This window comes from Solanum stenotomum, chromosome 9, assembly GCF_019186545.1.
Source record: "Solanum stenotomum isolate F172 chromosome 9, ASM1918654v1, whole genome shotgun sequence".
NCBI classification, from domain to species: Eukaryota; Viridiplantae; Streptophyta; class Magnoliopsida; order Solanales; family Solanaceae; genus Solanum; species Solanum stenotomum.
In genome coordinates this window covers 55,383,116-55,404,969 of record NC_064290.1, presented here as the reverse complement: position 1 = coordinate 55,404,969, position 21,854 = coordinate 55,383,116, and the positions used below count along the sequence as shown (strand labels likewise).

The 21,854-nt window shown below is 35.3% G+C and overlaps 4 protein-coding genes and 1 non-coding gene across 6 annotated transcripts; 3 read left to right on the top strand and 2 right to left on the bottom strand.

Moving 5' to 3' along the window:
• Window positions 1–4,742: 4,742 nt before the first annotated feature.
• On the top strand, window positions 4,743–5,700 carry LOC125877678 (transcription factor MYB63-like). The gene is made up of 3 exons (XM_049558905.1): window positions 4,743–4,881; window positions 5,018–5,147; window positions 5,235–5,700. Exons 1-3 carry the CDS (start codon window positions 4,743–4,745, stop codon window positions 5,698–5,700), a joined length of 735 nt encoding a protein of 244 aa, XP_049414862.1.
• A 1,662-nt stretch (window positions 5,701–7,362) lies between these two features.
• LOC125876567 (thiosulfate/3-mercaptopyruvate sulfurtransferase 1, mitochondrial-like) lies at window positions 7,363–13,466 on the top strand. 2 transcript variants are annotated; one of them, XM_049557777.1, is made up of 12 exons: window positions 7,363–7,526; window positions 7,727–7,906; window positions 8,047–8,106; window positions 8,314–8,376; window positions 8,630–8,754; window positions 8,835–8,997; window positions 10,092–10,151; window positions 10,941–10,999; window positions 11,639–11,720; window positions 12,616–12,679; window positions 12,943–13,010; window positions 13,109–13,466. In XM_049557777.1, the coding sequence occupies exons 1-12, from the start codon at window positions 7,440–7,442 to the stop codon at window positions 13,208–13,210; spliced, it is 1,113 nt and encodes a 370-aa protein (XP_049413734.1). In that variant the 5' UTR covers window positions 7,363–7,439; the 3' UTR covers window positions 13,211–13,466. The 2 variants fall into 2 exon arrangements, with proteins under 2 accessions (XP_049413734.1, XP_049413735.1); XM_049557778.1 differs by having other exon boundaries at window positions 7,379–7,526; window positions 7,730–7,906.
• A 1,173-nt stretch (window positions 13,467–14,639) lies between these two features.
• TRNAR-CCG (transfer RNA arginine (anticodon CCG)) lies at window positions 14,640–14,712 on the top strand. The gene has a single exon. It is a non-coding gene; the product is annotated as a tRNA-Arg (tRNA).
• Window positions 14,713–15,140: 428 nt separating this feature from the next.
• Window positions 15,141–18,145, bottom strand: LOC125877078 (phosphoglycerate kinase, cytosolic). The gene is made up of 7 exons (XM_049558392.1): window positions 17,983–18,145; window positions 17,696–17,898; window positions 16,923–17,000; window positions 16,572–16,832; window positions 16,022–16,339; window positions 15,695–15,853; window positions 15,141–15,572 (listed from the first exon to the last, which is right to left on the bottom strand). Exons 2-7 carry the CDS (start codon window positions 17,888–17,890, stop codon window positions 15,378–15,380), a joined length of 1,206 nt encoding a protein of 401 aa, XP_049414349.1. The 5' UTR covers window positions 17,891–17,898; window positions 17,983–18,145; the 3' UTR covers window positions 15,141–15,377.
• Window positions 18,146–19,179: 1,034 nt separating this feature from the next.
• Window positions 19,180–21,540, bottom strand: LOC125877077 (phosphoglycerate kinase, chloroplastic). The gene is made up of 5 exons (XM_049558391.1): window positions 20,827–21,540; window positions 20,433–20,693; window positions 20,005–20,322; window positions 19,679–19,837; window positions 19,180–19,438 (listed from the first exon to the last, which is right to left on the bottom strand). The coding sequence occupies exons 1-5, from the start codon at window positions 21,322–21,324 to the stop codon at window positions 19,226–19,228; spliced, it is 1,449 nt and encodes a 482-aa protein (XP_049414348.1). The 5' UTR covers window positions 21,325–21,540; the 3' UTR covers window positions 19,180–19,225.
• Between the last annotated feature and the right edge of the window lie 314 nt (window positions 21,541–21,854).

The following is a 21,854-nucleotide window of genomic DNA, read 5'->3' as shown; positions in this document are numbered from 1 at the left end:
ATGAGTAATTAAGTAGTATAAGTTTGCTTAACCGCGTAATTTTTTTTTTTTTTTTGAGCAACTTTCACATATAGCAAACATAAAAATCATATTTGTATGTTTGCTATGGACCATCAGATTGTATAACTCGCTGGCAGGTGCTTCAAATTTGTATAATTTCGTTGGCAGACCATTTGTATAAATCGCTAACAACCTCTTGTTTGTATAAATCTCTGGCAACCTCTCAATTCAATTTTATGTGTTTGTATATCTGCATAAAAATTTGAATTTGTATACAATTGAGTTGAAATAAAATATTTGTATATCAAATCTCTCTCTCTCGCTTTATATAACACAGATTATACATTGTAATTTGTATAATTTGTGTTTGTATAAAGCGAGAAAGAAAGAAAGGCAAAAGAGAACTGGGCAGGGAAAGATCTGTATTTATATAATTATAACTGTATATGACGAAAATATATGTATTCGTATTTGTATATACAGTTTTCTCTCGATTTATACAAATACAAATATTTGTATTTGTATAAAAGCGAGAGAGGTGAGAAAGAGACCGGCGAGAGTGGCAAGTGAGAAACCTAGGGAGAGAGGCGAATTACAATTGTTTGCTACGTGTTACAATTAAATCAAACTGTGGTTATAACATTTAATTTGAATTAATAATTTGCTATTTTATACAATTTTCCCATTATTTAACTATGATAACGTTAAATATTTTGATATAAAATTTGTCATGAGTAAGTTTTGTAGCTTTGAAATTTGACTAAACGCCTCAGATCAGACCAAACTTTTACATCCCTTTTATCACATAATTGTTTATTTTGTACTTGTACCGAACTATATTAATTGGGGTTCAAGTCTGTATAGTAGGAATGACTTTTAGGAAAATGTGGGTTTGCTACCCAAAATGGACTTTCGGCCCGAAGACAAAGGAAAAAGTTTATATTTCAAAGGGGAAAAAAGATAATGGTAGGAAAAATTACATAACCAAATTTAACATATAGTAATAATTAATTATGCTTCAAAACTACAATTTAATTTAATTATAAATTACAATTATAGTTGACAAAAATGGTTATAAGGTGGGTTCCTATGTTTTTACATTTGTATCAAAACGAGTAAGTCTCTTCTTTCACCTTTTATATAAATCAAAACACACTCTCTGTTATCTAACCCACTAAATTATCTCCTAAAATCTCTCATATTCTCTTAAATCAATCAACTATATTAAAATTTAAAATTTGAAAATTTCAGATTCTCTCTCCTAATGGTGCATACCCAAATAAGTTAACCTCCATCAATTTTTTTTTATGTATTTGTATATTTTTTCCTGATTTTCCCATTATTTCATATTTTTCAATCACAATTTTGAAATATTTCAGTAAAATCAATATATACATTCAAATCTTGATAAACAATCTTCATAAAAAAGGATAACTAGAGATATACATTTGCATGCAACAAAATCTGATGATCCTCGATTTTTTTTTGAGTCTTACTCAAGATTTGGGATGCAACAAATCATTCAAAAATGGAATTCAAAAGATGCACAGAAGCTATGGACGATCCAACAAGATGGGAAATATGTTGAGGTATTTGTAAAGAAATTGCATCTACAAGTAATGAATCAAAATCATATGTCAATCTTCGTCGACTTAAGGTATTTATATACTTATTTTTTATGTCTGATTTGTATATGATTAAATTGGAATATAATTTATTTATATTCCGTGGTGATTTGGCAGAACTAAGTAGTAGGTGAGTGTGAAGGCAATAAAAGACAAGTGTTTGGGCACTAGGCATTGGAGTTTTAAGCATATGAGCACATTAGTCAAAATACAACAATTTTGATTGGAAACCGTACACTTATAAAATTTCTTTGATTTTAACTTCATCATATATACTCTGCAGGCTACACAATTACAACTTCCTCATAAAATGACAAGTTTTTATACATATATAGACGTTCAACATATATTTAACCATGCTTAAATAATTAATATAGGTATGTGGTAAATTTACATGATCATGAATATTTGGTGTAAATATTAGCAGTAGTGGTGGCTCTCGTCAAAGGTCATACATATATATATATATATGAAAGCCTAGCTACTAGTACAGTTGAGTAGTGAAGAAAACAATTGAGGAGCATGCATGATTTTGGATGTATAAGACAAATATATCTTTAAATAATTGAAATAAAAAAAAATATACTAGTTGTTATTTATACAAACAATATATATACTTTAAAGAATGAATGTGGCCGGGCAGCATAAGATTGGTGCGTGTATGAAAAATTTGAAATTCCTTTTGTCAAACACCCACCTAACTAAAATTACATATTGTGACACGTACCCTCCAATTCTATATTCTTTAAATTTGCAATTATATTACTGTATATATAGAGGCCAAGAGCATGACATTTTGCTGCGATGCTTTAATTTGTGTGAGACACACTTGCATAATGCACTCGTCATATCTACTTATAATATATAAAAAGATTACTTAATATTTTTCAGAATCTATCACTTCTTATTACGAGAGACTTGGTAAGACAAAAAAAGGTCAAATGCTTTGTATATATATTATAGCAGAAGATGACTAACCCAGAACGTAAAGTAGTCAGTCGCAAGTTTTCAATAATATTAGGTTATAAATGCATTAAATGACTTTCATCTCAACCAAAATGGCTCACATTCATTGAAAAATTATGTTACATAAATACATAGAGCTAAAATATCGTTTTATATATATAAAAACTTTCACTTAAGAGATGCTTTCAACATCATGTCAAAAGTAGTATAATTTTAAAATTAGATTAAATTATTACACTTACAAATTTTCTAATCTTTTTATAAAATTTCGGACTCTGCCACAGCCCACATGTGGTAATGTTCTAGTCACACAATTAGTTTAGGACGGAAATAGAATCTTATTTTAAGAAGGTAGTGTTTATATATATATTATAACAACAATGGAAAAGGCACTAATGTCAGCAAGCTGGTGACCTAAACCGGTAACTAACACTCAATCTCTACAACTTGCAACGTATTATTAAATTTATTACACAAAATTAAACGATCGACTATATATTATCATGAATAGCAACCCTAGTGTATATATACTCCGGCTACAATATATATATAAAAGTTTCCAAGAGAAATTAAAGTACTGCATCTTCAATAATCAATAATAATAATAATAATAATAATAATAATGTAAATGTGAGGGAATGCAACATACTCCTTTTTCCTTATACTTGTCGAAATGCATGTCTCATGGCGCATGCGCGCACACCTAATTACAAAATAAATGGAGTACTAGTCTACCTCCTATAATATACTAGTATATGTTTTTATTTTTTTGCCATTTTTGGTTAAAAATGATAAATTAAAGGTATCCAGGAAAAGTTGCGAGCTATTGCATAGGAGCGGGGGTTTTACCCTGTGCGCACCCAAAGGGTAGCGGCTGCGGGTTTCCCTTGTCATCAAAAAAAAAAAGGTATCCAGGAAAAGTTAGAAAGGGTACAAGTTGTTAAAAAATCTGCTTAACAGTTAATTGTTGAAGGAATAAGTAGAGGACTAGGTCTGTCAATATATAGAATAACAAAATTGGATATATATATGCACTGGGAAAATGGAAATCCTACCAAACTAATTAAGTGCGACCTTCAAAGTCTTTATGTGCTGAAATTATTTATTTATTTAATAATTGGTGTGTACTCATCTTGGTCTAATGGTAGGTAAGGTAACGAAGACTTATCTACTAATCAACATGAAATATAGATGACGTGTTCTTCTTTTGCATGGTATCATGATATGGATTTCAAAGTATAAAGATTAATTAATGGCCATATCTCGGAAAAAACTTACCCGCACCGGCTGTTTACACCAAATTAATATTAATGTAATTTTTATTATTATGTGATTTAATGAAGTAAAACACATGTTAATTAATTAAGATTAAGTAAAATGAACTATAGATTTAAACACATGGCATGCATATATTAAATTGGTGTATACACCCGGTGCGGGTAAGTTTTACCCCATATCTGCTGTAATTTGTCCTTTTTGAGTTTTGACATATGTATGTACGCACGCTATTTAATGTCGTTGGATTTTCATTTAAATACTCACATTTATATATAAGTTACGAGAGAATTTATTTATTATTTTATAAATAAATTTTACATAAAATAATATATAAATTGCCTCATCATAACTAATCTCTAGCTCTTTCTATATTACTAGAAAAACACCAGCTACCAAACGACCTTATTAGTATGTTCTTAATTAGTCCTACAATTATAGCATTGCATCTTTCTACTGTCAAAATAATGTATCGAAGTTGAAACTTTTTTTTTTTTGGTAGAAAAGTATCGAAGTTGAACCGAAAGTGGGATGATATATACTTAATTGGAAAATGATATATGTATAAGAATGTCTATATATATAGTTTATTGTAAATTGTTTAGTGAGTATTGGTTGTGGTCCTATTTAATTAAAATTCTTTAACGTATATTAAAAAGAATTAGTTTGAGTTAGAAAATAAATTGGTAGCTACTTGTCGCATAGAAATTAATACCATGCATGTATATATGTCCAAGTTACAAGTGTGAGATATATCGATATATGTAGACCCCACCCCAACCAAACAATATTATCATATATAATGTTGTGATGTATTGTATATATATAAGGAGAAGATCATATAAATATAAAAAAGAGAGAAACATTGATCGATCGATGGGAAAAGGGAGAGCAGCATGCTGTGATAAGAGTAAGGTGAAGAAGGGAGCATGGAGTTGTGAAGAAGATCTCCGTCTCATAACTTTCATTCAGAAGCATGGTCACCAAAATTGGCGATCCCTCCCTAAACAAGCTGGTAATTCGATCTTTATATTCTTTCATTTCAATTTAATTATTACCTAATAATATAAATAAACATGTTGGTATATTACATGCTTCAATACTAATTAATTAATTAATTACGTACTATACGTGTTTGTTGATTTTTGTAGGATTACTGAGGTGCGGAAAGAGTTGTCGTTTGAGGTGGATTAATTACTTAAGACCTGACCTCAAGCGAGGAAATTTCACCCCTCAAGAAGAGGACACTATCATCAAATTGCACCAATCTTTTGGAAACAAGTAGGCTCGATCGACTTTTAACTTTCAACATATATATTATCAATCAATATAACTTATTAGCTAATACATCCCTCTAATTCATTTCAGGTGGTCAAAAATTGCTTCTCATTTGCCTGGAAGAACAGATAACGAGATTAAAAATGTATGGAATACACATTTGAAGAAACGACAACTCATACACAGTGAAGCAAAGTTAGATGATTCATCATGTGCCTATAATTCACCTTCATCAACTTCAGTATTGTCACATGCCAATACGATAATTCATGAGAAAGAAGAAGCAAAAAGATCTTGCTCTTCCTCCTATAATATTAATGCTTCTTCATCTAGTCTCTCCAACTTGAGCCAAGTTGAGATCATTTCAAGTCCAAATATTGTAGATATGGATTGGATATTCCAATTCAATGAGGAGCCTAATAATTATCTTGAGTTGACAAGGGTGCTGCAAGATGATGGGATAATTGAAATCCCATTGGAATCATGTGATCATGTTGATATTTGGGACATGTTAGATATTATGGACCCTCCACTCCAAACTGGACAATGGACATGAATAAAGCATCTCAGCCACTTTTTGAAAATGAATGCCAAAACTGGTTCACATACTTTGAAAATGAATTATTAGATGTCGTGTGTCGTCTAAGCCACACTACTATACTACTACATCCAATTAATTAGTAGTAATTGTTACCATCAACGGCACTAATGCTATTAAAGCCCAACCTCTTACTAATAAGAAAATTTGTGTCTCATTCAATTGTCTGAGACACAAAATAATTGTTTAGTATCTATTAGCTAGCTAGAGATTAATACACATCGATGAGTCTCTTCATGTTTTTATTTCTTTCGTTATGAACTAATAGTCCCCTGAAGCATATATAAGTTCAGAATTTTAAATTTAGGTTCAAATGTAATACTACTTGTATAATTTTATACTATAGAAAAATTAGTGTAATTTCACACCAGGAAGTGGTTGAAAAATCTGTTTTGTTTTTTCCTTTCTATTTTTAAAGTAATAACTAATTAATAATTATACACTTGTTTATATGCAAGAGTTGATTAGTTAGAACGAAACTGATATGTACGAGTAGGACTTAATTTTAACATTTGACAAACTCAGTGGATGAATCTATCTTTGAGTACTTTCATCTTTTCCTTAATTTCTCAAGATAAAGAAATATATATAGAAATTTAGGAAAAAAAGCAAACACAACATCAATATGCATATATCTAACACAAAATTCAAGTTACGTTGAGTGACCCTAATAGTAATAAGAGTGACTAGCACACTTTTTTTTTCTTCTATAGGAGTAATAATTATACTAAAAACTTGCTACATCCCAAATATATGTATACACAAGTGTACGTATACATGATATCGTTCATTTTCATATACATAGCAAATTATAGCTAACTAAACGATGATTACAAAAATAATGTGGAGTAATATTTTTGTTTGATGATCAAACAAGCAATAGATAAAACGAAGGGATATATATTAACTATATTCTAGGAATGAAAATAAAAATTCGCTATGTCAATTAATGAAATGATCATCCAGACACTCAAATTGATCAATTAAGCCTACGTATAACCCAATTACTTCAATATGGATTGAACATTGACCTTGGTCACAAAGATATATCCTCAGAGAGTTGCATACAAGCCTAAGCTAAAATAGTCTACTTTTTCCACATGTCTGTGGGATCAAAGCTAATTAGATTAAAATAATGTCAAATTCAAGCTATAGTGTTGAAGCTCTAATTCATAAGTTGGGGTTGACATTATTTTCATCATTCAAAAAATTAACCAACCTGTGTTTCAATTTAAAGATATAGGGAAAATGATAATTGAGGGGCTGGGTAATTTAATTGACTAAATTAAGCATATATAAGATTGAATAAATAGTAAAGCAAGGAATAATAGAGAAAATATAATTTGTTTATGATTGTAATAAAAAAGTTATTTAAATATCATAAAACATATTCCATTATTTTATAATCTCACAATGACTTGCTATGATATTTAATTGAAATTATGTAGCTTTTTAGAACTAAAATTATGTCAGTTGAGTTACTAGGTGTTATTTTTAAAAAAGAGTTAGAGTACTACTTAGTTGTTATGAAAAAGAAAAAAATAGGAGTATATGTTTATATATAAGGTAAAAATATGTGACCAAAGTGAAAGGGGAAAAAGATGGGGGCGAATAGAAGTTTATAGGACGCCGGCCGGAGGTTTGATGGTTGATTACTGAGTTGATAGCTGCGGGAGGGAGAAGAAATTGTATGAGCGATGGCGTCGGGGATATTATCAAGGTCTCTCTCTCTTCTCAAGTCTTCCACTTTCTTACCCTCCACAAAGCCCCAATTCATTTCTTCTGTAAGTTCCTCTCCCTCTTTCGTTGTGAATTTGTCTTTCTCGTTTTTGTTTTATTACCAGTGTCTTTTGCTGTATTCAGTAGCCTAGAAATTCATATCTACCTCTTTTTCATCCGCAAAATTACTTACAACTTTACTCTACTTGCTCAATAAATGAAATCACCTAGACTAGATTGTTAATTTCTCATTTCCTCCTATCAGAAGAAAACATTCTACTCCCAAGCTGCACCAACCTATTTCTCTTACAAGCTGGTGGCTTCCCTTACATGTCGCATGGCTTCATCAAGGGTGGCAACATTCTCAACACAATCTCTCTCCTCCAATGAACCTGTTGTTTCAGTTGACTGGCTCCATGCAAACCTCAAACAGCCTGATATAAAGGTGTCGTTTTACTTGTTCCAGGGATGAATTCAAAACTTATTTAAGGCGGTGATGCTGTTCAATCTAATCAATTAAGGGCAAATCATTTCTCTTTTACTTCTTTTCCTATGCTTAGATTTTTCGTTTTCGTTTTTATTAAGGTACTGGATGCATCTTGGTACATGCCAAACGAGCAGAGAAACCCCCTTCAAGAGTATCAGGTGCTCACCCTGATTGATACCTATATAAATAAAACTACTTTATTCTCACTTGATGAAAAAACTAAATGGAACTAACTTTTTCTTCATTCAAATGCCTGCATTGCTTTTGTTGATTATATTCGTAGATGGAAAAATTTCATCCTCTACTAGACCCCTATGTGGTTTATAACTTTATTTGCTCAACTCTCTATCCTTCTTTTTGAACAGGTTGCACATATTCCTGGAGCACTCTTCTTTGATGTAGATGGTATATCCGATCGTACTACAAATGTAAGACTTGTTCAAATTTATTTCTTCTTTTAAGAATAATTTGCCTCATAATGTAATCTTTCACATCATGTAACATCTAGTCTGGTGTCAGTGTCTCCACCACGCCTCCGTCCTTTTTTCATTTCAACTCATCTGGTTCTACAGTATCTATTCCATAAGAGATGTTTCACCTAACCACACAACATGCTTTTGAGATTGATCACATCATCTTTTTGTCGTATAAAATGCTTTATTTCTTTGTTTATGTTATCAGTTGCCTCATATGCTGCCATCTGAAGAAGCATTTGCTGCTGCTGTATCTGCTCTTGGAATCGAGAACAAAGATGGGGTTGTTGTCTATGATGGGAAGGGCATCTTTAGTGCAGCTCGTGTATGGTGGTGAGTTAACTGATTACTGCAAAAGGCAGATATGCTCATTTTGTACGAAATGACTAATAAATTACAAAATGGATTATCAGGATGTTTAGAGTTTTTGGACATGACAGAGTTTGGGTTCTAGATGGTGGCTTGCCAAGATGGCGTGCCTCTGGATATGATGTCGAATCCAGTGCATCTGGTGACGCAATTTTGAAAGCTAGCGCTGCTAGTGAAGCAATAGAGAAAGTATATCAACGACAGGCGGTAAGTAAATGCTTATTTCCTGTGAGCTTCACTTACTTGTATATCTTAAAAACAGAAAATTGCTACAACAAAGTATCTTTCTATAACCTTGATAGCGTGGCAGTGTTAAAGCAATAGGACTTGAATTTAGTGGTGGCAAGATCTTTGTGCAAAAATGCCCCCCCCGGGGCTTTTGGTCCATTGGTACGAGCACAGAGTGTGATTTGTGAGTGAGTCGCACGTCACTGAGTTCAAATTATAGTCCACAACCCTCAGGGATTTCTCGGGTTAAAACAAAGGTCTCTGTAAGAACTTTAATGAGATAATTGTTTTCTTAAATATGGTTCTATCTTTGATAAGGAGAAATCCAATTGGACAGGTCTTGGTTTTTTTGAAAAATAAAAGAGAAGTTGCTGCCTTTACATAAGAACAAATAAAGTTGAAAACGCTGAGGCATTTATCCACTTGTTAAGTGGGATCCCTACTTTATGAAGGATTTGTTACCAAATGCAGATACGATGAGACAAAAGTTTCAACACAGGATTAAACGCGGCCACTGATTCTCTGTTGGTTATGTGCTAGAAGTTCAATAAATCCTTTTTCTTTCATGTTTGTGGCGCACAGTGCCAAAATGAGTTTCAAGGAACTTAAGGTTTAATTATGAGGTGAAGCACTAAAACAAGTAATCAATTTGACAGTGTCCTCTTTCTTTTATCCTTTATTTATTTTTTATTTTTTTATGACAAGGGAAACCCGCAGCCGCTACCCTTTGGGTGCTCACAGGGTAAAACCCCCTCTCCTATGCAATAGCTCGCAAACCACATAGGAGAGGTAACCCGCACTAGGCAAGCAAGGGTTTATGATGATTTGAGAGTTTCCCCCGACATGAATGCTTTATTGTTTCCCAGAGAGGTGGGATGTGTGAGCGAGGGAGGGATTGAGGTGTCTTATACTTAGGCATGCCACACTACATATGTCTTTTCAAGTACTTTTTCTACGGAGGAAATTAAGAGCCTCATTTTATTTATTTAATATCACCACAAACCTTCTATCTAATTTAATCCTGCTACTAATATGTACTACTTAATATTACCATAAGAACTTGTTGTTTGCAGGTTGCACCTATTACCTTTCAGACCAAATTTCAGCCACATCTCGTCTGGACCCTTGATCAGGTTGGTGTGCTTTCTCCTGCAGCTTTTGTCAGAAGCTTTGTAACCATATGCCTCTGAACTGGAGCTAATGGAATGGAAATCAATATTGAAGTTGTAGTCTCTTCACCAGCACTTAATCACATTAGTTCCTATCACGGTGCAATTTAAAACTGATGGCAGGTCTAGGAACAGATGGAGCATGCACAAAACTTACAAATTGTAATGTAGTGTGTTTCAAATTGCAAGCGTGCTCATTAATCCATGGATCTTTTGTACAACTATGTTCAGCCAACAAAAAGCACATCTACTTCCAAGGATGGAGCCATAGTGGTGGCTATGGCAGAACCCGATAGCGTTGGCTCAAACCTTATATTTATGTTAAAAGAATCATTTGATATGTACAAATAATTTATTTAGAACCCAGTAAACAAAACAAAAAATTCTAGCTCAGAAGTCAGAACCTATAAACTTGAAATCCTAGATCCGCCTTTGTCTACTTCCCTTGAATGAGATGTAAAACTCCACGAAGTTTGGAAGTAAATCTGGGCCATGGTTTTTGGAGGTTCTTTAGTGGATCTTTGTACAACACTTAGGTCTAATGGTTTTATAAGTGGGTGGTAGTCCAACTAACAATTTTTCTGCTGTCTGCTAGATTTTTCAAGTAGATTGAAGTTTCTGATTTACTTTCAACAGTAAACGAATGCAATTTTTTGTTGTCAATATACTTTCCCTAGTCAGCAATTGAATATATGATTTTTTTTGTCAATGCTTCTACTTTTTGATGTGGAGTTGTAACATTTATACTTTCAGGTTTGGAAGAACATTGAAGAGACAACATATCAACATATAGATGCTCGATCCAAAGCTAGGTACTTTAGTTTGTGGGAGAATTAATTCTTAATGATGCACTACTAGCTAAACTAATTTTTTTTCCAAATATTGTTTTGATGAGATGACACATGGGTCATTTGATTAATACTATTAATTCTTGTTCCACAAACTTTAAGAAGTGCAACCTAGTTTACAACATTATTTAAGACTTCAAGCTGATCATTTCTCTCAACAATTTGTTCAATATGCAAGTAATATTGGTTCTGCACCTTGTCAAATAATGTCGAGTAAATAGAGGGCATGAGTAATATCTTTTTGGCATGTCTTGTAAGAGGTTAGGAAGAGGTGTGTAGCATCACACTAGCATGTTCATGGTCAAGATGCTGATCTACCACATAGCCAATATAAGTTGGGGTAAGGACATAGCTGATATAGATCTGTACATGTACACTTATGCTCTATAATGAAATGAACTATAATGTTTATTGGTTTTTTAGAAATAAGATAATGTATCTGTTGTTAGTATTATACAAAATGGATTCAAAATCCATTGTTCTAGTCAAGTACCGTGAGTTTGGTTATTTATACTGTTTTAATGTATGAATAGGATCTTCTAAAATTCATTCTACACAATTGAATTCATTCTGAAGTTCTGATTTTTGCTTGCCCCTTTTCAGGTTTGATGGTGTTGCATCAGAGCCTCGAAAAGGAATAAGAAGTGGTCATGTACCTGGGAGCAAGTGCATTCCTTTTTCCCAGGTAAAGGTTTATTATTATTAGTAAAAGAGATGCGATTTTTCAAAATTTCTCTCTACTAAAAGCCATTGTCTGCAGTAGAGGAATGGAATAGGATTTTGATTTAACTGGTTAGATTATTTGTTGAGGCATTTGATACCTTTTGATCTTATTTAGGTAGTTGACTTTAATCATTGGTACTCCAGATTATCCAGCGCATGATATTGGAGGTGTCTCATGTTGATAGTGATTAAAAGTTATCACCCTTGACAATAATACCACAGTGACCGTGTGTAAGACCCTAAATAAGGATAATACTCCTGCTATAGAATTTGGGATTAACTTTATCCCACGTTTGGTTTGCATTATTTGTTAATTCTGATGTAACTTTTACACTAGAATGGTGGGATTAGCTTTCCCATATAGGTGATAGCTAATCCCATGGGATATCCCACCATTGTACCAAACGACCACAACGGGTTTGCTAGATGTTTTCTCCATATCTTCCAAGGTTATTGTGAGCACATTGGGGTAACTGAATCCTACCTTCTGCTCATGCTTGAGTACAAGAACGCTTGAAAAATAAGCCATGCCTATCTTCATCCTCCTGAGGGGCACCTATTGCACATTGCACCTAATGCCTAAGTGTGTGCTTCCTTACATGTTCTTGTTTTATTTTACCAACAAAAATATAGAGAGTGTTCTTTGTTTCTGAATGTTGATCTCTACTCTTTAATTCCTGGACTAAGCTCTGTATGAGTAGAGCTCTACTATTTGTTGAAGCCATTAATACAACCAAGGGTAATTATTCTGGCGTTAATTTTTTTAAAAAAAATATTGATTCCTCCTCTGACTAATTCCTAGATTAAGCTCTGTAATCATATATTCATATCTGGTTCACTTTGGTGATTTCTTACAGATGCTTGATGGTTCTCAGACACTATTATCTAATGAAGAGCTCAAGAAAAAATTTGATCAGGAAGGTAAGAACAGCTTCCCCTTACTTGATGGACTTGCACAGGGAGAGAAATGGTAAAGCATTTGCATATGTGTACATAATTGGATTTAGTACAGTCCCAAGTTTAAATGTAATGGTAAATTTGAAAAGGCGTCCCCTTTGAAATGAAGAGTTAATTTATATCATCCTACCTCATAATTTAGGCATCTTTGCATCTGGTCCTCTTTAACCATACTATAAATTATCCGACTTTCGCCATTGCTTGTATGATAACCTATTCTTCTATAGGTATCTCTTTGGACAAACCTATAGTAACTTCCTGTGGCACTGGAGTAACAGCTTGCATTCTTGCCTTGGTTAGTGAAACTCTCTGTTTCTCTCTTTCTTATGATCCATCCTTGTATGACCAATGTATGGCGCAGAGAGGATTTTGAAACTTTGTCCATCTTTGTAGGGCCTCCATCGACTTGGAAAGACAGATGTTCCAGTCTATGATGGTTCGTGGACAGAATGGGGAGGGCATCCAGATGTACCAGTCTCCACATCTGAAGCATAGATTCTACATGCTTTGAACAAGTGCTTCTTCATATGACTTTACAAGGTCTACTTTGTCTGTTTAACTTCTTGTTGGTGAATATGACAGCAGGTGTTGTATCATGGAATAATGAAACAATATGATTTTCAAAGTTAGTTATGACACATAAATATGTCCAGAGTCTCATAGGGCGGGAAGCCAAATGAGAGGGTCTGGAGACGAGTTGGCAATGGATAGTTATCCCGTCAGGACTTATTTGCAACACTGTTGTGTTAGGACTTGGATGCTAGTAGTAGTAAGCAGGGGAAATCAGACCTGATTTTGAGAGAAAGAGATAGTGTGCCCAAAGAAAGGGGTCATTGGCCAGTTTAAAAGGTATTGTTTCCCAACTATTATTGGTCAAGTTGAAATTTGATGAGGAGTAGAATTTTTCTGATCTTTCATAAGCAACAAGCATGTGTTCCTAGCACCAATAACAAAATGAAGTGTGAAGGGATTGAGTATTTGTTTTTTCCAGACCACACTGAATTTTCTTTCTTTTCATTTTTTCGGTATCCATCCCCACTTACTATTATTCATTTATGAGGTATTGTTGCGCAGTTTGTGACTTGTGGTCTCATTATCTGTTGCGCAAACCAGTAATGATTTTTGGATTAGAAATGTGAGTGTCGTGTCCCTTGTTCAATTTTCACTTGCACATGCAATAATTTGATGACAATAAAAGTAGGTATGCAATGTATCAGAATTTACTAAACAATTAAGAAAATGAATGAATTAGCGAATCGGAATAGAAATCGTCATAATTGCGAGTGGTCACTCACAACGTTTCAAGCAAAGAGATGCGCGCTTTCGTTCGAAAACCAAGTGCCACCGTTTCGTTAAACGTCTCTTTGACGTTTATATATATTTGTATTTGAATGCCCTACAATAGTAGTAATAAATAACATTTGTAGACTTACTTATACCCCCAATTTATCACCTGCTTGTCAATGGCCGACTCCGATGATAACCGCATATTGAAGGACAGTAATAATAATGATTTAAAGGCCAATAGTATTCTGGAAGAAGAAATTGAGGAGGGTGATGCATCCAAAACACAAGTGGGGAGTGAGGATGATTTGAAGTCGACATGTCCTGATGAAGAAGAAGACGTGAATTATGATGATAAGGAAGCAATAGAAGACCTTATTTCAAAGCTTCATATTAATGGGCATCAACTACCTACTATAGGGAAGAATGTTTCAAGCCCACTAAATAACTTGAGATGCCGAGGCCGCTCCACCATACTGTTGTTTTATCGTCTTTGGAGAGATCACCTAGTCAAGAAACCTCCTCTCTAGTTATTGTATATTAATTATCCTGTATATATATTCCGTTATTGTGTAATGAAACTAGTATCTTCTTTTATGTAGAAGTATATGATGTTTGTTTGTTTAAAGAAGAAACATGTGATCGCGTGGCCTAATGGATAAGGCGCTCGCCTCCGGAGCGGGAGATTGTGGGTTCGAGTCCCATCGTGATCGGATCTTGTTTTTTGGGTTTATTAGTTAGTAGACAACTATATTCTTATAGGCAAATTAGTTACAAGCTTTATGGAGGTGTGAAGAACATCGATCTCTTTGAACGGGGGACGCTTGGGCCAACGAGAAGAAACAAACACTATACTATGAATAGATCCTTCAGCCTCAACAACTTCTTCTTCTACCCATTGCTAAGCAGTTTTTATAAGAGACCCGCAACACCAACAAACAAGAAGCATAAATTCCTTCCAATTCGTCACGTCACGGCAAATTAACCTTTAACCAGGGATTTCTATTTGCAAGTGTAAGATGGCAGTATTGTTTCTTGTAAATCTGAATAAACACTACATCTCCTTCCGTGTACCAAGACGTTGTTACCAAAAAACCAATGGCTGGCTCGAATAGAATCTCCTAATTGTGGAGAGGCAAAGAGGGTATATATAAGCTCCAATACAGAAAAAGAAATCAACAACTCATTAGTTATTTCAAATTATCAACCATGGAAGATTCTCTTATCACAAGAGAAAGTACCTCAATGAGGCCCAGAAAGTGCTTATTACAGTTTGATCCACCACCTTTTACAAGACTCTACAGATCCAAACTCGCTCCAGATTAAAATCCAGAGATGAAAGCTAACATAATGTGCAAAAAAAAGGAGCATATATGGCTTAGGCGTCATCAAGGGCAAGCACCCCAGGAAGTGGTTTCCCCTCCAGAAGCTCCAAGCTAGCACCCCCACCAGTTGATATGTGGCTCATCTTCTCTGCTAGTCCTACCTTCTCCACAGCAGCTACAGAATCACCACCACCTATGATGGTGGTCACTCCCTTTCCGCTAAGCTCTGCCAGTTTCTTTGCAATAGCCTGGCAACAAAAAGAACATTAGATGCAATTGATCACCAATCTCAAAATCACTAGAAATATTCCTACTAGAATAACAACTCCTAAATCTACCAGCTCAGCTTAAGAAAATCTCCATTTTATACCTCCGTTCCAGCAGCAAACTTGTCAAATTCAAACACACCCATTGGTCCATTCCAAATGATAGTCTTGGTGGTATCCAAGGCACTGCCAAAGGACTTGATGGCATCAGGTCCAATATCTAATCCCATCCAGCCATCAGGAATTTCAGAGGCTGGAACAATCTGAAAGTGCCAAAGAAAACCAAGTCAGCCAAGACCCTAAAACAGATATTGCTACAAAAAGAATTCATCTTCCAAATCAGGAAAGCAGTTAAACATATATTACAGTTAGTTCTTACTTTTCAAGATAGAAATGACCTAGTAAAACATTTATACAGATGAGGGTTGTACCTTGCTGTTCGCATCAGCAGCAAACTTGTCCGCAATCACTACATCAGTGGGAAGCAATAGAGATACCCCTTTTGTCTTTGCCTTCTCCATGAGAGATGTTGCCAAGTCAAGCTTGTCCTCCTCGACTAGTGATGATCCAACAGCGTAACCTTGGGCCTTGTAGAAAGTAAAGATCATTCCTCCACCGAGCAATAACACGTCAACCTTCTCCAAGAGTGACTCTATAACACCAATCTTACTTGATACTTTTGAACCACCAACAATAGCAGCAAATGGCTTCTGTGGATTTGACACAGCTCCAACTAAATAGTCAAGTTCCTACAAGCATTGATGATGCAGGGTAAGACACTACAACAAAAATATAAAGGCAACCACAATACGGTGAAAGAATTTATGAGAGTATCGTAACTGCTGAATCACAATTAACCATCCATACATGCAACACAATTGAGCAACCTATGAACTAATAATTCTTCCTAGAACTATGCATAACTCCTCTATATTTTGAAAATGCTTTCCTATTTGACAGCCTGAAATCTTAGGTTAGTACCTTTTGCATAAGGAATCCAGCAACAGCTGGTTTCAAGACCTTAGCAACCCCTTCCGTGGAAGCATGGGCTCTATGAGCAGTCCCAAATGCATCATTGACGTACAAATCTGCAAGAGATGCCAACTTCTTGGCAAACTCGGGGTCATTCTTCTCCTCTTCTTTGTAAAATCGCACATTCTCCAGAAGCACAACTCCTCCTTCCGGTAGTTCAGCCACCAAGTTCTCAACTTCTGGGCCAATTGAATCATTTGCCATCTTGACCTGAGCAAAATCAGCAAATAATATCTTTCTTAAATTGAACTAGAAGAAAGAATGAGTCAACAGAGAATAATATGAGAACAACATACAGACCTCGATTCCCAATAGTTCTGAAAGTCTAGGCACAAGTGGCTTTAAGCTGTACTTTGGAGTGACACCTTTAGGGCGACCCTGAGAAAAAACTGACAATCAGAGAAAACACAGATATGGGGGAAAAAGCACAAATAATTTACACTTGTGCGGAGAATTTCCTCAGCCATGCAAAGACGACAATGAGTAATAAACCCTAGATAGAATTTTCAACAAGTGAAATTCCAGAGTTAACAAAAACAGAGAAACAAAACTAGTTTCTCAATCTTCTGAAGCTATCAGATCTCTTCATCGAGGAAGACAGACATCCAGAGCACCATTTATGCTTGGTATTGTGCTGTGCAGCATATCTCTTCTATATGTATGTTTATAGTTCCACTTTGGATACTCAGACAGATCCCGCCCAACCCCTTCTAACTCAACATCAAAAGTTCTTTAGCTTACTCATGTCATTGTCAAAAGCAGTATATGAAACCACAAAACTTAATTAGTAGATGTTGATTTAGCCAGAGTTCTAATCTCTTACTCTAACCTTAGATATGCTCTTCCTTAGGACATAGTAGTTAGCTCCCAAAAAAAGAAAGAAGCAATTAAACCACAGTAGAAAGAGCCATTTAACACAATGAAAATGCACAAGAGCAGAACAAATGCATGTTTAAAAATTTAAACCAACGGTCAAGCAAAATCTATCCTGGACTTGATGAAAATAATGAAAGAAAGAGGGCGAGGAACTCGAAATGATAGCTAAGATTTAGAAAAGAGAGGGTGAAGCTTACAAGATGAGAGGCAAGGATGACTCTGGCACCATTTTGCATCAAGTACTTGATGGTAGGTACAGCAGCTCGGATTCTGGTGTCATCAGTGATGTTGAAGTTATCATCCAATGGAACGTTGAGATCAACTCGGACGAATACTCTCTTCCCTTTCAGATCTGCTTCTTTCAGTGATCCGACACTCTTCTTCACCGCCATTCTTCAATCTGAAAAACACTATCTGTCTGTATTAACACACCAGACAGTCATCATTTAATAGAAAAAATCAGAGCTGAGGATCAGAAACTCACCGTTAATTTCGTCGGAGAATTCAATGCTATGATCGGTGCGATGTCTACAAGTGATTGGAATGGTCGAGGATGGTGTAAATAGGGGATATCCTCGCGCGTTCTTCGCACTCGCTTTCCTTTCCGTGGCGCACATTGCTTAGGGCAATATTATGGGCTTGGGCTTGGGCTAGGGCCACTAGTTTCCATTTCTATTTGTGTCTTTAATTTTTGTCCTTTTAAATTAAAAAACAAAATAAAATTGGCTGAAAATAAATAAAGAATTAAGGAAAAAGATTATTCAGTTTCAGAACATTTTATATCTTAAAAAAGTTTATAATCTAAACTTAAGTTTGAATCTATAAAATTATGCCTCAAGGGGCAAAAGTTCATGTAGGTTAAAGACAAAAAATCTCTAAAATTATACCTTTCAAATTAGATATTGAGGTGGGAGTTTCAACTTGTCTTTTTTCTATTGAATGAAAAAAAACAGGCATGAAACGTCTAGATCCAACATGCATATATTCGTGATGGTTGGTAGGTTGATGCCTAAAAAAATACTAGTTGAACTGGTCCTCCATTTGATTCTCATTATTATGATAGTGTTATCATAGGCATAGCTAGGACTGTTTATCTTCAACTCTTTCTCCCAAAGAAGCTTTAATCTTTTCCCTTTGATCATCAAGTTAAAGGAATTCACTTTCTTAATTCCAATTCAGTAACACTTGTAATCATTGGAAGGTGTTATACGTCCAACTTCCTTGTAAAAATAAGTTGCACAGTAATAATGTAAATCCAAATTTGATCAATTCAATTTTCACTAGTTAAAACTTGTCACATGATAAGTCCGCGGACTGAACTGCACTGTATGCTTGCCCTTTTCTGCTCCTTGTTTAATTTTTCATCAAAATTAATGTCCAATAAAACGACCGGTTTTCTCATAGTAGTAATTTAAATATGTGCTGAATCAATCAATGAACAACAAATATGTCATGAGCAGGAGGTGTCAAGTGAAACATTAGTTTGTTCAGATAACAAACTTCTTACATCTAAACAAGTTGAACCAAATCTGTTGAAAGACATGAAAGTTGTAGCTGTCTATAACTGATTGATATACACACACGCCCTTTATTTAGACAAAGAAAATAGCTGGGGAAAAAAGGACCTTATATGGCAAGTATCACCTGAAAAATCTACAACATCAACTCAATGTTTCCCGAACTGATTAAGTTAAGTTGACCGAAAAAAGAATTTAGTACAAATTGTTTTACACTGCAACAGGGGCGTCAGCTTCATCTAGAGCTATGACACCAGGGAGCACCTTTCCTTCAAGTAGCTCCAAACTGGCACCACCACCAGTGGATATGTGGCTCATCACGCTAGCCACTCCAACTTTCTCAACCGCTGCAACAGAGTCTCCACCTCCAATGATAGTGGTCACTCCTTTCCCACTTAAGTCTGCTAGCTTCTTTGCAATTGCCTATCACCACAATAACATGCTTGTTACTATTTACTCTTCAGTTACAGAAACAACTCTATCGAAATGTACCAGAAAAATTAGAATAATAAGTTCACACACTAAATGACATATCAAACCAGCTTACTCCACTTCCTTTCAAATTTAAAAAACATGTAAAACCAGCTTTATTCCCTTTCCGTTTCTTTTATAGAACTCAGCATACGGTAAAACAAATATGAAGAGAAGAATGGCAATGGGTACCTCCGTTCCAGTAGCAAACTTGTCAAATTCAAACACCCCCATAGGTCCATTCCAGATCACTGTTTTTGTGGTATCCAAAGCATCGTTGAAAGTCTTGATAGAGTCAGGTCCAATGTCTAGCCCCATCCAACCATCTGGGATAGCAGATGCCGGCACAATCTGGAATAACCAAAACAAAATTGTATTTTCAACACAATCCATAAGTAACAAATTCTGATACTAAGTGTCAATTACAGTACAGATGCAAGATCCAAGTCTAAAGAATCTCAAGAGATGAAAGCTCTCAGGTTAGATAGGTTTATACGAGAAAAGGTTAGAATGCAAACCTTGCTGTTGGCATCAGGAGCAAATTTATCTGCAATCACAACATCAGATGGTAACAAGAGACTGACTCCTTTTGCCTTGGCCTTTTCCAGGAGTGATGTTGCAAGCTCTAGTTTGTCTTCCTCAACCAAGGAGGAACCAACTGAAAGACCCTGAGCCTTGTAGAAGGTAAAGATCATTCCTCCACCCAAAAGCAATATATCACATTTCTCCAGAAGTGATTCAATCACTCCAATCTTGGATGAAACCTTTGAACCACCCACAATAGCAGCAAATGGCCTCTTTGGAGTTGAAACTGCCCCAACTAAATAGTCCAATTCCTGAAACAGATAAAGGAACAGTTAGACCAATAAATTTGCTAATTGTTTTAAGTTTGTCAAAGAAAACAATATGTAGGGAAGTGACAAACTGACAATCAAGTAAACCTGACCTTTTGTAAAAGGAAACCTGCAACAGAAGGCTTCAAAAATTTAGTAACTCCCTCTGTAGAGGCATGTGCTCTGTGAGCTGTACCAAAGGCATCATTCACAAAAAGATCTGCCAATGATGCAAGTTTCTTTGCAAACTCAGGTTCATTCTTCTCTTCCTCCTTGTAGAATCTTACATTCTCAAGAAGAAGAACGCCGCCCTCTGGAAGTGAATCAACCAACTTCTCAACTTCTGGACCAATGCAATCATCAGCCTTTACAACCTGTTAGTAAATTAAAGCATACATGGAATCAATAGCACAATCAATTAGATCATCACAAACTATTACTTTTGCCTTAATTATTTCTTTTTATCTTCTTGTATATCAAAAGCATTAAAATTGCAAGAGGATGTACCTGGATTCCAAGTAGTTCAGATAGCCTGGGGACAAGCGGTGCTAAGCTGTATTTAGGAGTGACTCCCTTTGGCCTTCCCAAGTGACTGGAGAGAATAACTTTAGCCCCATTGGCAATCAAGTGTTTGATGGTAGGGATGGCAGCTCTAATCCTAGTGTCATCAGTAATGTTCTGAGCATCATCAAGTGGGACATTCAAATCAGCCCTGACGAAGACTTTCTTGCCCTTCAAATCGGAAGAGCTAAGGTCTCCAACGCTCTTCTTGGCCATGGAGACAACGGCCCTAACAGGGTTGGAGGAGGCCTTGAGAGATCGGAGCTTTGTTGCGACGTGGTTGGTGAAGAGAGGATCAACGACAGCGCCGGCGAAACCGAGGCGGCGGAGAGGAGTTTTGAGGAGGAAGCGAGCAGAGGAATGGGTGGTAGACCTGTTGGTGGTAGAGGATGATGATGTGGTGGGAATGCCGCAGAAAGTGTGGGAAGCAGTAGCTGATGCCATATCTCTTTCTCTTTTGTATTTGTGGCCGCAGACAGAGAGTGGCGAAGAGAGAGATGTATTATAAGTAGTAATACAAGAGGTTGGAAATGGGCGTCAAAAGGATTTTTCTTATCGTTGCGTTTGGGGTTGAGGTTTAATTTCCTCTCCCCAAACATATCTTCATTCTTTCCTTACCCCACCACAAAATTCAACTCACTATATTACTCCTTTAACTCAAGTGTTTTTTTTTTTTTAACAAGTATGGATCGGATTGAATATTAACTAGGGTAATGCTAAAGGCTTGTTTGACTATACGATATGAAATAATTTAAGCCTTACTTTACTTGTTTTCTAATACTTAATCGATAATATATTTATTATTCTTCAAATTCAACAATAGGAAATCATCATGACAAATTTATTTGTGGAATAGTGAATCCATCTTACAGATTATTCAATTTCATGTCAGTTGATTATTATTGAAAATCAATATAGATCCACAACCACAACAATATATTAATGTCATAGAGGAAAAATGTTTTTTTTTTTTT